At 30.9% G+C, this 15,516-nt stretch overlaps 1 protein-coding gene across 2 annotated transcripts; it reads left to right on the top strand.

Annotated features, from left to right (window-relative positions):
* The first annotated feature begins 6,081 nt into the window (after positions 1-6,081).
* Positions 6,082-14,821, top strand: LOC140049579 (NAD(+) hydrolase tir-1-like). 2 transcript variants are annotated; one of them, XM_072094485.1, is made up of 9 exons: positions 6,082-6,311; positions 7,383-7,915; positions 10,207-10,239; positions 10,504-10,521; positions 11,392-11,442; positions 11,712-11,811; positions 12,202-12,391; positions 12,737-12,861; positions 12,948-14,820. In XM_072094485.1, exons 2-9 carry the CDS (start codon positions 7,387-7,389, stop codon positions 13,021-13,023), a joined length of 1,122 nt encoding a protein of 373 aa, XP_071950586.1. In that variant the 5' UTR covers positions 6,082-6,311; positions 7,383-7,386; the 3' UTR covers positions 13,024-14,820. The 2 variants fall into 2 exon arrangements, with proteins under 2 accessions (XP_071950586.1, XP_071950587.1); XM_072094486.1 differs by lacking the exon at positions 10,207-10,239 and having other exon boundaries at positions 12,948-14,821.
* The last annotated feature ends 695 nt before the right edge of the window (positions 14,822-15,516 follow it).

Below are 15,516 nucleotides of genomic sequence, written 5' to 3'. Positions count from 1 at the left end.
TCTTATCCACCCGAGAACAACTGAATAGGGCCTACATTTTCTGATTACCTTTGCGGAAGAGCAAAATCAACAATAACAGGTATGTTTTGACCTGAAAAAGAGTAATGAACTATTGTACTTCTTCTTTCATAATCTAATAGGCCTACAGAATAACTGAATACTAAATAATAGTTATCACTAGTGCATTTTCGCTGGTAGTCAGTATCAGACAGAATGCAATTCGTGAGCGATGACCTTGAGATTGAATTTGATATCTAGGAATACCCAGGTACGCACCCGATTGTGGAAAGGTAGATTGATAGTCGGTTCGATCAAAGTTCACTCATGGCAATGAATATATTCTCTAGTTTTACCTATTGTCAACTATCTTCAATTCAATCGAATAAATTTATATGTATATATAATTTAGTTTATATTTTTCGAAATTATAGGCTGCAAATAAGCCTATGCTGCTACTAAACCCATTGTAGCATAAATAAACACCAATGATCGCCCCGTGTAAATAGAATATCCAGTGCAGTGTGTTATAAATAATGACACATTCTGTATAACAAGTTCTGGTTCGATTAAACTATCCAAACACATAGGCTTTATAAATATTATCGTCCGTCTAGAGATATAAATTTCCCGTAGACCTATTTTGTGTGTACCTATTGTAAAAAAAAAAATAAACGTCGTAGTGGTGTATCGTTACATGTACTTTACTATTTCAATCAAAGTAAAAATACAAAGTATTAAATCGCAAATGTTTTACTGTATTTATATAGGCCTATAAAACATGAAGACATATTTCGTTACTGAGGGGTAAAGAATATATTTAAAAATTGTTCCCCATTCCTAAACCCTAATGTTATATACAAAACATAAATTGGGTTTGTTTAAATCCAAAAATTTGGATTCATAAATCATCGTCTATTTATTCGTTTCTGTAAACGACAATGTATAGGCCTGCGGTACGTACATAAAATAAACAGTTTTGTTACGCTGAAATTACTCTGTATTCGAGAACCATTTGTGAACACGAGCGTACCATCTAGTTTAGGACCACAATGGAAATAAGTTTGCCGTCTCGGTACTTTATTGTGTTTTTATCCTATGATTTTATGTCAGAATAAAGAAATGAAATGTTGAATACATTATGGAAGGCATTGTGAAACTCAACATGGCTGATCTCACACATTAAACAGACCGGAAACGTTTGAGCAAATTACTGAAGGTTCGAGCTAAAACCTAATGTTGCAAAATAAAATAAAATCAACAATCATTGCATATGCCATTGTGATCGAATATTATAAATAGTCACAATTTATAATATTTATTTATAATATAAAGCGCGTTGTCTATTTTATTCAACACATAAAGATAACGAATAATGCATTTTAATATTGATAACGCATGTATATTAATGTATGCAGACTAAAAAATAAAAAATATTATGTTTCAGAATCAAACACGTATACATAAACAATAATGGTGACTGTTTTCGTCGATTGTTGAAGATATCACATGTCTCTTAATCTAGTTTAATTAAAGAAGTTTTTTTTATTGTTATTATTATTATTATTCGTTATAGAATGTCTGTTGTTAACATGTATCCCGATGATCCAAAATATATGAAGCTTATAAATGCATTCGGCAAATATTTTACGGGGACCAATATGAAAAAGTTAAAATTTCTGTTAACTGGCACTGTAAATATCGATACCCTTACCAAGGAGAAGGTAAGGCCTTTAGATTTTTTCAACGAATTGGCATGGAAAGGTTTTGTGGCACCAGATGAATTAAAGATGTTCATGGACATTGCTAGACTGACAGAATGTAAAATGGCAACGAATTTACTCAAGAAGTACGCCGAAGAAAATGATTGGTATCTGGCAAATGGCAGAGGTGTACTGCCGTATCGTCATTCACTCTATAAAGCTTTGACGGACACAACACCTGATGATTTCCTTAATGCACGTGCCTATCATGACCTGACAAAATATGAAGATACCATATATAAAAGATATCTGGGACATAGTGCTGTATCTGGAAAAAGAGAAAGATTTAGCCACTCGAGAACAACTGAATACATTTGCTGATCACCTTTGCGGAAGAGCAAAAGCAACAATAACAGGTATATGTTATGACAAAGAGTAATAAACTATTGTACTTCTTTCATAATCTAATACAGCATAACTGAATACTAAAAATAATAGTTATCACTAGTGCATTTTACATTTTTGATTTAATGTAAATACATACATAACTAAATAGCCAATTAAACTGCAGTTAAAATATTTATTATAATTGTTTTGTTGTTTTATTTTCTTTCCAGATGCACTCAGTGTTTTAGTAACTACAAATGAAGGTATGTAGAGTAGGCCTATATTCTATGACGTGAATCCGAAATAAAAGTATAATCGAATTGAAAAAATCACAAAAACTGTCAACTATACAATGAGCCTTGAAATGAGCACAAAGTTACATTTTAGCACCTAATTTTGCTCAAATGTGCAGAGATAACAAAATTTTGTGCAAACATTGCAGCACCCTTTTATACAAATCTGTAAAATATTATTATCTCATAACAAATGTGCAAACATGACACCGTTAAATGTAAACACAATTTCATTAAATGAACCTTTGTATTGTTTTTTAAAATCTAGATAGAACTTTTGACAATGTTCGTCGGAAGACAGGTAGGTGCAGTAGACCAAGTATCGTGTTTTGCACATAATTTACAAACGTAGATGTTCTTCATGTAGACATTAATTTAGGAATTCAAACTTTCCTTAGACTTGTTTGAAGTTTAACTGTATACACATGGAATGCCACCATCGAATGCTAAAGTTGGAAGACCAACATTGTTTGTTCCGTACCACAGTGATTTAAAAATGCGAATACGTAATCTATTATTTGATTAAACATGTCGAGAAACCATTAACTGCTAATTGCGTTTTTATTTTAGATAAACTGGTAGATTTGGTTATGGTACAACCAGGTAAGATTATAAATAGTAAACAATTGAATAGGCCTATGGATTTATTATAGACTTCTTGCCAAATTCGATATCTCAACACTAACAAAATAGGATTTTTTTTTACATTTTAGTCATATAGATACAAACAATATTAAGGCAACCTAATGTTCCCTCCTTGCTAATTTTCATAAAATTTAGAATAAGAAATAAGGAAACAGACTTATAAAAGCATATTTGTAAAGCAACTCATTACAGACATTTGGACTAAGGTTATAAGAATAAACTTTCTATTTGTTTTTATATTTTAGCATTGGTGCAGCACTTAAACCTCACAGGTATGGCATATAGACGTATAAGTAGAATTATGTATACATTTTTTTAATTATTACAATCAGAAGAATAACTACGATGTAAAATCAACGTTTAATAGTCCTCATACAAGTTAAACGGACTACTAAGGGATATCAGAAAGGCTACAATGAAGATGATAACAAAATATAGTAGTCATTATGATTATATTAATTATTATTTAGAATGACGATGGTGGTCATACTCTGAAATGTGATAACAAATTAAAGAAAATAATAACAATGATAATGAAGATATTAAACATTTGATTGTGATTTATAATAGCGAAACTCTATTCGTAATGATACTGCATCATTCCGTGAGATTAATTCATGTTGCAGAAATGATCATGCAACATCTCTGTTCTCTCTGTCTTTAGTCTCATATGATATGCATTTTTATAATTGCATTCATAATTATAAGTTTTAATTTTACTTCAGATGAAGAATCACCGATGGAAAGTTAAGCGCAATCGGAGGATGCAAGTATTGCCGATGTGTCTCCCATGGTAAGATTCAAGTCTACGGTCATTATTTAAAAACTTTATTTTGATGAAACCACTGTTAATTTGCTTGCGCACATGAAACAAGGCCATATACATGGCTGCAGCCACGTGTGTAAATTTGAGTGTTTACCAACCGACCAACATAGTGAGCTATAGAGTCGCATTGCACACGACTAATAAAACTTACATAATGTGTATTTAAATGTGTTATTTCAGTCTATTGGGTATATTTTCAAATACATTGCTAATATGTCCTGCATAATGTATTAGCTATGATGCACAGCGTTTGATACTGTTATCATATTATCACTATTCAGTACAAATCACATGACCTAAGTATGTTATACAATCAACAGATTCGAGGTCAGTATGGGTTAGGAATGACAGTGACGTCAACAGAGTTATATTTTGGTTTTGTTTTAGTTTGTAACTATAAGTGGTAGTAGGTACGATATAGTAGGCATATATGTACGTTAAAATGTATGAGCTTTGTGAACTTTGTTATACTATTAAAAGTTATACTGTAGTTACACGAGTTTGGAATAAGCCTGTTTAAGAAATGTATATGGGAAGTATATACCGGTTAATAGGCCTACTTACTTTCGGCTGTAGGCTACCTATTACTAATTTAAATAAATCTCAATAAGAAAATGTGTAAATCGTACATTTACAACAATGTTTTTAATGTAGGCCTAATCGTCAGATTTAAATTGTTTTAACTATGTATATAAATTGAAGATTAAGATGCTTAGAAAAATAGTATAAACTTCCCAAAACTGTTTGCATTACAATCAAGTATAATTTTATGCATTAGGTTGTACTGTAGTATCTGTTAAAATAATGCTGTCTTCAATGTAATTACTAAACCGTTTTTTAAACTTAACATTTTGAAATTTATTTTAGCTTACCCTAAATAGCCTTAAAGATTGTAAAGCTACAACAATATGTACGCTTTGTAACGAAATAATAAAGTTTGATTTAGCCTACAGCTACAACCAGGCTGTGCACAAAAGAAAATTATTTGCTTTTTAGTAGGCCTACTTCTATTGATATACCCACCTAGGCCTACACTTCCGCCATTGTACCATGGAAGCCGAACATAATATTATATCATCTCATGTTTTGGTTGAGATTATTCATTCGAATTTCTGAAAATAAATATTAATAATTATAAACAAAGATATAGGCCTATTTGCGTTATCGGAATTGGTACAGGACCTAAATTGCAATTGAACTCGCCACTTACTGGAGTTCACTACATATATCCATCTTCATAATATTGTATATATTATTCATACATACTGTACTGTGTACATTTCACTTCAATATCCCATATAATTTTATAATGTATGTACTTATTGCTATATAAAAAATATCTTATCCCATAACAGTCATGATACAAGTCTCAGTCTATACACATGTTTTATGTAACAGTATTCTGTTATGTAGGCCTATTGCATTTTTGACGACTATAAAATTGGAACCTTTTAAATTGTGATTATACGTAGTAAAATTGAGATCTAGTCACAGCTCTGATCATAATTCATAACAATAAAAAGTAAGCATGATAGACATGTTTTGTTGCTACAAGCGGAAATAGGGGATATATTTGGTACTAAGGCAACCTCATTGCGATATTATGAATCAAACTTTTTGCAATATAAGAATTGTAGCATCTCATGGACGGACAATTTGAGGAGATCCACTGTAAGATATTCCTCCTAATATCGAGAAAGCCCGTGATTAAAAATGGTGTTCAAATATCGCCCATACATTTTTCTATAATGTTAATAAGCAATGTAGTAAAAAAAATGTAATAACAAAAATGTTTAGTCGCACCATGGATAAATAAGTTATTTCTCCTTAAATACATTTTTACGCGAGAAACAATTACATTTGGAATTTCACCAAAACAGAACAATAGATAGGAATAGATACACAAAAGTGACAAGTTCTGAAATATGCTTTCAATGTGATTGTTGATACCTACTTTTTTTTAAATGAAATAAAATGAAAATAAAGATCGAAAGTAGGTACTGTATAACATAATTATTTGGTGTAATATTATACGTATTCTTCAAATAAAATACCAGAAAAATACATTAAAAAAATGTATAAACCTCGACCGTTAAAAAGGCCTATGATGTGTCTGACATGACCATAACGCCATGGATTATCGACGTAGGTCTACGCATTTCCTTAAAACGCCGTATTACAAGAATGTAGGCCTAAATGTTCAACTTATTTGGAATATTTATTCATTCGATGTGTACCGGTGTGTATGGCAATTTTTAGAGAGAGCAATCAAGGGTTAAAGTTCGAATTTCATATATAATTCTTTATTTATTCTATTCATTCATCGTTATTTGATGCATCAAAACGATTTATTTATTTCCGCTTCAACCATTGTTATTGTAAAATGTGACGTACAGAAGACAGTTGACCTTTATTGGAACACTACCAACGAAATAATTGTGTTTAGAAAGAGAAAAGAAGGTAACATTTTATATTATTTAGTAGTGTTTAAATAGATATCAGCCACACCTTTATATCCAGAGTAAGGCCAACTGGGCACACGTAAGCCCACATGCATAATTATGTTATATAGGCTCTAGGAAGTGTAGACGATGGTTCTCGAAATGATAATGACACGGGTAAAAGGATTTAAAATGGCGTTCTGGCCTGGATGTTTTCGGTCGGTTACCATTATTGAAATGCTTGATATAAAACTAAACCTAATATGTTTCACAGTGATGATGAGTTAATATGAAAGGTGCTTATTCTAGGGATACGTTTAATTTTTTTAGTTTTAATAATCTAGTAACATTTATTATCAAATAAAATATGAAAAGTGAAAAAAAAAAAATTAAAAAGGTTGGTAAATTGTAGATAACAGTCCGATGAATTCTACTACAATGTGTTATAAATTAATATAATGCAATATAATTGTGTGCATAAATATGGAAGGGTGGGTTGAGGGGCGATAATTATTTTAAGTGATGTTTTATTGGGGAGGTGTTGGCGTTTATTCAAATATTAATACCATCCTAATTGGTATAATTAATACATTATTTAGTTTAAACATCTTTTGAAACTTCCGCGACACAGTGGGCCGTTCTGCTTGGGAAATAAATGTTTTATGTGTATTCTTAAAATTATGTAGCCTATCATTCAATGGACTGAACTTGATTAGGTGTTAGGCTGATTACCTGTTTTATTTTTGATAAATAAAAGAAAGACAGATGATGAAAATGAGTTCCTTCTAGGCCTACAAGGGTTTCTGAAAGATTTAATACTACACTTACATATACCTTACACAACGGCCAGGTCCAGCCTTAGTCGTGTTGATTCCGTTCACTATGTCGTAATTAGCCTACATCATAAATGAACGACAACAAAAGTATTATACAACAAATTACAAATTATGTGATTTTCTACATATTGATTTTACAAACACAACCGTGACAAAATACTTTTTTAAAGATTTTCCTAGATTTACCCTAAAATCACTTAACACTATCCGTATCCATTCATTTTAATTTTAAATACATTTTGGTTTTCTTTTAGAAAAATGGCTGACGCTAACAAAATGGATTATCCAACGTTCGTACACAAGTTCGGACAATGTTTTGATGGGCAATACCAGAGCCTGCTGAAATTTTTATTGTTTGACTATCTTGATCAGATTGACTCAAGTACAACTCCACATGGTTACTTAAATCATTTAGAAGATACTTTAGATGAAAATAACAAACCTCTTATCTCACCTACTCATTTGAAAATGTTGGATGAAATAGCTCAAGTTACAAGATTGGTAAAGCTCCGGGAATTGCTGTCTAATTTTCCCGATCAGTATTTAAAAAGTGGGACCGGTTTAAAACCCTATAGAATTCCATTCTATTTGGCAATAAAGAGCACGGGGATCAGAAATGTTGATGTGGCACTAGCCTTTTATCGTTTAGGTCATCAGAAGAGAACAATTCAAGATATGTGGGACTTAGTAGCCTACTTACAAGAAGTGAAAAACGAATTACAAACTCGAGATCAGCTCATAAAATTTGCTTCTCTTCTTAATAAAGGAGCAGAAAACATACTAACAAGTAAGAAAACATTGAATAATCTAATATAGGCCAATGTAGTGGAGTTGGGGATTGGTGGTTACCACTCCAAGAGTGCCGGATTGATCAAACTTGCTTAGCCAAAAAATGGTCTTAACTTTGCCTTAAATCCTTGATTTTGCCTAAGTCAGATTTATCAATATATCTAAGCAAAAAAATTTGCTTAATTTTGTCTTAAATCTAAGACGAATAACACCCTGCCTTAAGATGAAAAATTTCGTCTTATCTCATTTCTGCAACAGAAACATTCTTTTTTGACAACGCGAGCGCGCTAGGCCGGAAACATTGAACATTCGGAAAGGCTACGCTAGTGCGTTTTCCGCTGTACTACGGACGCTAAAATAATGATATCGATCTTCATAAAGATGGCCTAGAAATTGGACGAGCAAAACTAATATTTTCGGGATAGGTACTACTACTACCCAATTGACTAACTTTTAGAAAACTGTATCGGCTGCCAAGGGTCGCTGTCATTGATAAAAATAAATAAATGTTGATTTGATTTAAGTCAAAGAATATATATCACAAGAATGAGTATTCCGCGATTTTTGCATGAGAAATTTGTAACAGAGAGCTCCAGTGAGTGATGCCCGCCCTCATAAGGGCGGATGTATACATACTAAATAAGACTTGATTTAATAGATATTATACATGTCACATTAAATAGAATTATGATAATAGTTTTTGCAATTGTAAACTATTTTATAATACATATTTATTAACAAACTAGTGTACATTCACTTTTACAGACAATTATTTACTAACATGCTAAGTTAGTTCACAAAAAAGGCCTAACGCAGCAACACCAAAAATCAATGAATCGTTACTCAGCACGGCCTATTCTTTACCATTGCCGGGTACTACTCTACGCCCGGTAAATTAAGTATTGTTTTTATGATATAAATTAGTATAAAATACATGTTATTAATAGGACAAAATGTTAAATGTTATTAACATTTATTTGTTTTACCAGAAACAAGTTAAATATAGGAATATTATTAAACAATCCTTCGTGAAAACGCGTAAACACCAACACGCCCGGTCACGCTATCGTAGCGCCCGGTTGATAAAGCAAACTGTTTATACGGCAGTTTTTACTAAATAAATTGCATAAAACGAACAATTAAATATCCAAATAGTATTTAACATGATGTTGGCATGTAGTTGATAACATTTTTTATCATGAAAATACTACCGGTGGTCTAGCCTTTGATTATTGAAACCGTCACAAAAAGTTGTATACATCCCAGATACATCCACACTTATGGCGGCGCCCTACCACATGGACAATATTACTGTTACAGGGAAAATCGCGGAATACTCATTCTTGTGATATATATTCTTTGTTTAAGTTTAGAGCGAATGATTTTCGTATGTATTTCCGACTGTTCTGCTCTTTCTCTATTTTAAGTAATAAAAGCCAGAATGCGCCCTCTCTTGTTGGGAGTGAAAATACCGACATAAAATGTTATAGCGCCGCCATCGGTAAGAGAAAAAAGTTAATACGCAAACGTAAGCAAGCATTTTTCGTCTTAAGACATAATTTGCTGCCCTCTAGAGTTTAATTTAGCGCATGTGCAAAGTAACAATTTTTCTGCGGGTTTGATAATAAGATTAAGTTATTTGCTTAAGCACTTCTTAAATATTTCACCTTAAGCAAAAATATAAGCAAATATTGATAAATGCCAACCCTGGGCTCAAGTCCCGTCATATGTCAGAAGGACAAAACAACTCCACTCCCAAAGACTTGTAAAAAGGCTTTGTTTATGTAGAGCATCTTGAACCTCTGAGGGTATCTAATGATCAGAAATTGCTGGATGGATTACCCTCATTAAAAATAATTATGGTAAAAAAAAAATAGACATTCCATTCGCCACATAATTCTAGCAAATTTAAATCATTATAAATAACATGGAATTCGGATTACAGAACAATTACAGTTTAAACACTGTTAATAATAAGCATGGAGAAAGCATGATAAAAGAACACATTTACGTACAAGCATTTAAAAACATACTCATTGATTATCTTCAATACTTTTGTGGTGTTTCATGACCTTTTTTTCAATTCACTATGGAAGCACCGCATGTTATACACACTACCTTGTGATACTACACTAGGCAAATATTGTCGTATGGGGCGATGCAGTCAATATTCGACGTCTTTACACTAGGCAAATATTGTCGTATGGGGCGATACAGTCAATATTCGACGTCTTTACACATAAAACACTACAGTAATTTTTCTTTTGTATATTTTTTTTTACATTTTAGATGGGTTGGCAAAGTTGGTAATACATGGAAAAAGTATGTACATTTCCTATCGGAAAAACGTTGAAACTCGTTTACTATAAAACTAACAATATTACGATTTCCTTTCATGCAATTGTAAATTTATTGCTACTTTACTTTCCAATTAACAAAATGTTTTTTTATAGTTGTTGTGTGAACATGAATCTGAAATAAGTGTAGACAGAGTTTTACTGTTTAAGGCTGTTTATCTAATAAAACTAGTGCTATTCGTAATAGCAGGTATAAGCATGTTAACACCAGTTTTGGTTTGTTTTTTAGGTGAATGTGAAGGAAGAGGTAAGTAGTCAAGTCTGGTTATGCTTACGGTACTTTATCAATATGTATTATAATTATACTATAAATAATTGCTAATAATCAAATATATTATAATATTGCATAATGTATTATTAGACACCAAAATAATATGCTTCAAATAATGAAACGTAAACAAATCGACGATTTTGAAAGAAAAGGATACAAATAATACATTATTATAAAAATAACCATTATTAATTGCCATGATAATATTAATGATACACTTGTGTTTGAAGAAATAGGTTCTTTGAAAATAAAATGAAATGATAATGAAGACGTAATATTAATATTCAAATCAAGTCAAATAAACCAATAAAACTAATTGAATTCGAATGTGCCATTTTCAGTTTTAACAAGCAAAAATGATTTTCAATTTCAACCAAACCCCCTATTGACTGGAAAAAATTGTTGTATTTGTGGCTGTAACTTATAATTTTTTAAAGTAATTTTTTTTTTCGATCCATTTTTTTTTTTGGTCAAAGTGAATAATAAATATTATGTGACTATTTGACATTAAAATTAAAATGGCATATTCAACCAAAAATGTTATTTTCAGGGGATAATATATATTTAATTGTTTTGGTTGGTTGGATTATAAAATTCAAGTATACGATTTTGTTACAGTCATATAATAACGGTAGTAGTAACAATTAATGTGTTATTTATGTAATTTAATTTGTTATCTGACATTAATATGATATTATATTAGGATATAATTCCTCTTAGTAATGTTTCTATGATACTTGCTAAGGCAAATAAGTAACAACACGTAGTTATCCGCCGAGTGCGGATAACTAATTACCTTTTATTATGGATAGATTATCAACGTATAGTTTATTCGTATATTTCTAGACAAACTGGTAGACTTGGTTCCGATACAGCAAGGCATCTCGTCTGGACCAGGTGACCTTTAACATCATTATTCACATTTCTTGTTACTATGGATACCATTAGCATTGTTAATAATAATGTAATTGGTTTATGGAAAGATTTCAACAGAGATACAAATAATTATATAAAACTACTTCTTGTTTTGAAAAATCCTCCGTACCAATACTATTGTGGCATGTTGTCACTTGAAAGAATCTATAGATATTCTGGCGGATGAGAATTTAATTTTGCAATTTAAAAAAACACCATCATCATAGATATTGTTTTATTAATAAAACTAGACGAACAGCCTTTACCACAAGACATGGAAGATGGAAACCCACAAAAGACTCTTGATGTCTTCATCAGCTATAGACGATCCAATGGATCAGGGTTAGCAAGGTATTAAATGTTTAATATTTTGCAATTATGATCTGAATTTCTGTACACAGAAATGACTTAATTCATATCGTTTTTACAATAAATAAACCTGCTGCACTTTCTTAATCATAAGGATCATCAAAGGAGTATCCGTCGTAATCTTAAGATCTGTCTAAACTATCAAACTAATTTGACAAAAACAGTGTGATATGGCCAAATATGGTAGTGATATGCTCAAATATGGTAGTGATATGACATCATCATGTCCATATATAGGTACATCACATTTGTTTGATAGTGTAGACAGACATGAACAAAGTTGGTTGTTTGCAACAACAACGACGTATTCATTTTTATATCTATAATACTGTACAATGTTTTATATTACATAAATTGTTCTCTCTTATGTAGTCTTCTTAAAGAAAAGATGAAAGACAAAGGCTTCACCGTTTTCATGGATGTAGAAAATTTAGGGGCAGGCAGATTCGACACAAACCTTCTAACTAGTATTCGGAGTGCACGCAACTTTATCATTGTTCTGTCAATTAATGCATTGGATAGATGTATGGGTGACAATGATCAGAACGATTGGATTCACAAGGTATGCATATCCTTTGCCAATTTTGACAAAAGAACAAATATTGAGGCTTAAATGTATTGTAGTTATGTCTTGTGTGATTTTCCATATAATCGGTTTTTTGGCACAACAAATAAAAATCCTTATGCGAAAATACATTTACTGATTATAAAAGTTTTATTCAAGCTTTTTATTGCTATCCTGTACTGTGTGCTTTGTTTCGTCCTTTCAAATTACATTACACAACATGGGCCTGCACTTCCAACGCTATGTGTCAATTTGATGCTGATGGTGTTCATCGATACAATCAGTACAAAAAAATCATTTTTTTAAAAAGACATTCATAATCTCATTTATGATTTGTTGTAGGAGGTAGTAACAGCCATGGAAACTAACTGTAACATTGTTCCTGTTACTTCTCCTGATTTCAAATGGCCAAAGATGGAGGCACTACCAGAAGACATGAGAGGAATCACCAAATACAATGCTGTTAAGTAAGTTCATTTATTCAGTAGTTCATTTGCTTTAATGCTATCTCAGTTATAATTTCTATTTTATCCGCTTTCCCCCTATCTTACAGATGGAGTCATGAATATCAACCGGCAAGTGTAGATAGAATTATACAATTCTTGCAACGTAGAACACCGAAAGAATAACCTGGAAGCGACATTGGTAATGCCTATGAGATGATTAGAACAAGAAACAATTGAACAACGACTTAGTATGTAAACGACTTTGCAATCCAATGCTTTACATCCTTAAAATGAATTAGCGATCCGTTCAAACGAATTGGCAACGAATTATCAATGTATGTGCATGACAGTACAGTATGGAATAAAGACAGTTTATGTTAATTTCCAAACTTTCATTAATAGGCCTAATCTATTTAATAAAAATTCAAACTTTAAAGTGTATTTATCGCTAGTAAAATAAATTTAATTCACGGATTACAAATTGTATTCACACTTTCGCTGAATTTTGTGAAATCATCCATAAACAAATAATAATTGCGTTAAATTGTTTTTCATTATTATTGTTAACGGTAATTAGATATAAATCTTAAATAATCTATAGAAATAAGTAGATTGTGAATGTTTTTGTTGTGTAGTGGTTCACTATACAGTAATAGTTTGATGTACATTTGTGTATCTGTGTGTACTGATTATAATTTTTAACAATAATTTGTATATAGCTTTTGGGATATAATTTTAGCTAGGCCTACTTTGTATCACACAGGCCTACACAAGATAGTTTTATTTTTAAATTATTTTTATAGTTATAATTAATTTAATTAAATAAAGTATTATTATTACATTATTACTTATACATTGTACTCTAGAATTATAAAAAATAAAATATATAATAACTGCTGATCAAAGAATGTGATAACTTTTATAAACATTAAATATCATAGTTGTGATGTGACTTTATTTATCCCTGTGGTATTTATTTAGTAACATTTGAACATTAGATATCAATATTGTCAACTGATGATTAATGATATTATGTGATTGGGAAACTTAATTAGTTTGAATGGGCTAAGAGTTATTAGTTATACACAATCAACTTTAAGAAACTTGCAATGTGACGCATAGGAAAATAAGAGGCCCAATGGTTTATTATGATTGTATATCAAATCTGATTGTAGCCACCACAATTTCCATTTGTTGTAGTGTAATCGTAATCTTACTATTTTAACAATAGCATTAATACTGTAACAGAAATTATAAATTGGAAAATAAGTGATATAAAAAATTAAATCTTGAATTATTTGCCGGAATGCCATCCCTGAACGGTAGAAATTTAAAGATTGGTCTGATATCCATATGTATGTACACTGAGCCTATTCAGAGGCGCAGACGAGATGGGCCCAATGAGTTGTGCCCTTTGTCGTAAAAACACAATTCACATATTATAGCTAAGACTGTGGACTATTATTGAGATATGTTTAGGGACCATCGTAAAATATAGTAAGGGGCATTAATGAAGACAATTTTTATAAAATAGTGCCTTCGTGTGCAGATCATGGAGAAAGTGTAAACATTGTGTTTTATGAATATTTGAATAATGTTGGTTATAAAAACCCATGTTGTCAAATTTCTAAAATTCATCTTTGACCTCTGACCTCAATTTGAATGTTTTGACCCATTGAAAACAAAATGGTCATATCTTTGCAACGCTTAGATTAAATGAAATAATTTTAGAGTCAACTTATTTGGAAGATGCATATTAATATTCGTTCTAATTGAAATATTTGTCCAAAAATGGCTGGAAGTATGATTTTTGGCATTTTTAACCTTTGACCTACATATCATATAACTCCGTAACTAACAGTTGAAGAAACTTTAAATAGGGCTCAAATTAATCTGAAGGTATATGTTTCTATTCAGTCTAATAAGAACCTTTTAAAGAAAATGACCCAAAATATTTTGATTGACCTTTGACCTGTACTGGTAGTACACATTTCTATAATCTAAAAAACTATTGGCCGTAAAAGGGTTGTTTTTGTGAAATTGTTCGAAAAATTTACATTTATATGTTGTATAATAACAACATTTTATAGAAATGTAAAAGAATTTGATTTATGATCACTAACTTTGTAATTTATTAACATCACCAGCCTTTGTTATAGTATTAACATGTGTTATATTTGCTGATTTTAAGCACTTCAGAATTATGTGTATTTAATATAAAGTTTTATTTTTTTGACATAAAGAAAATTTATTATCTATCAAATAAGACCATTTTCAAATTACTATGGCTAAATGTAATCAAACTAATTTACCTGTTAATTACGTAAACTTGATGTTGTTGGCTCGAATTTTCGACTTAAAGTGAATAACTTTAATATTACTTTGATATGGCCAATTCAAATTTACAATATCTTGACTTTAATTTTTTGTGTTTCAAGGGACAATACATCTTTAAATTTATCAGAATTATGTGTATTTAATATAAAGTTTTATTTTTTTGACATAAAGAAAATTTAATTATCTATCAAATAAGACCATTTTCAAATTACTATGGCTAAAACTTAATTAAATACAGACAAAAGTGTATTTTTACTTGTGTGAACAGAGCCCTCAATCTTCATTTTTCCCCAAAAATACCACATTTTTATGTGGTTTCATAAACTTAAAAGGTTATAA

This window comes from Antedon mediterranea, chromosome 5, assembly GCF_964355755.1.
Source record: "Antedon mediterranea chromosome 5, ecAntMedi1.1, whole genome shotgun sequence".
Lineage (NCBI taxonomy): Eukaryota > Metazoa > Echinodermata > Crinoidea > Comatulida > Antedonidae > Antedon > Antedon mediterranea.
The sequence above is the reverse complement of the archived record's forward strand: the minus strand, read 5'-3'. Positions and strand labels throughout refer to the sequence as shown.

Coding starts and splice junctions, on each gene's coding strand:
- LOC140049579 (XM_072094485.1), top strand. CDS start 7,387: ATGGCTGACGCTAACAAAATGGATTATCCAACGTTCGTACACAAGTTC. Junction 7,916..10,206: donor AGCAGAAAACATACTAACAA/GTAAGAAAACAT, acceptor TTTACATTTTAG/ATGGGTTGGCAAAGTTGGTA. Junction 12,862..12,947: donor ACCAAATACAATGCTGTTAA/GTAAGTTCATTT, acceptor CCTATCTTACAG/ATGGAGTCATGAATATCAAC.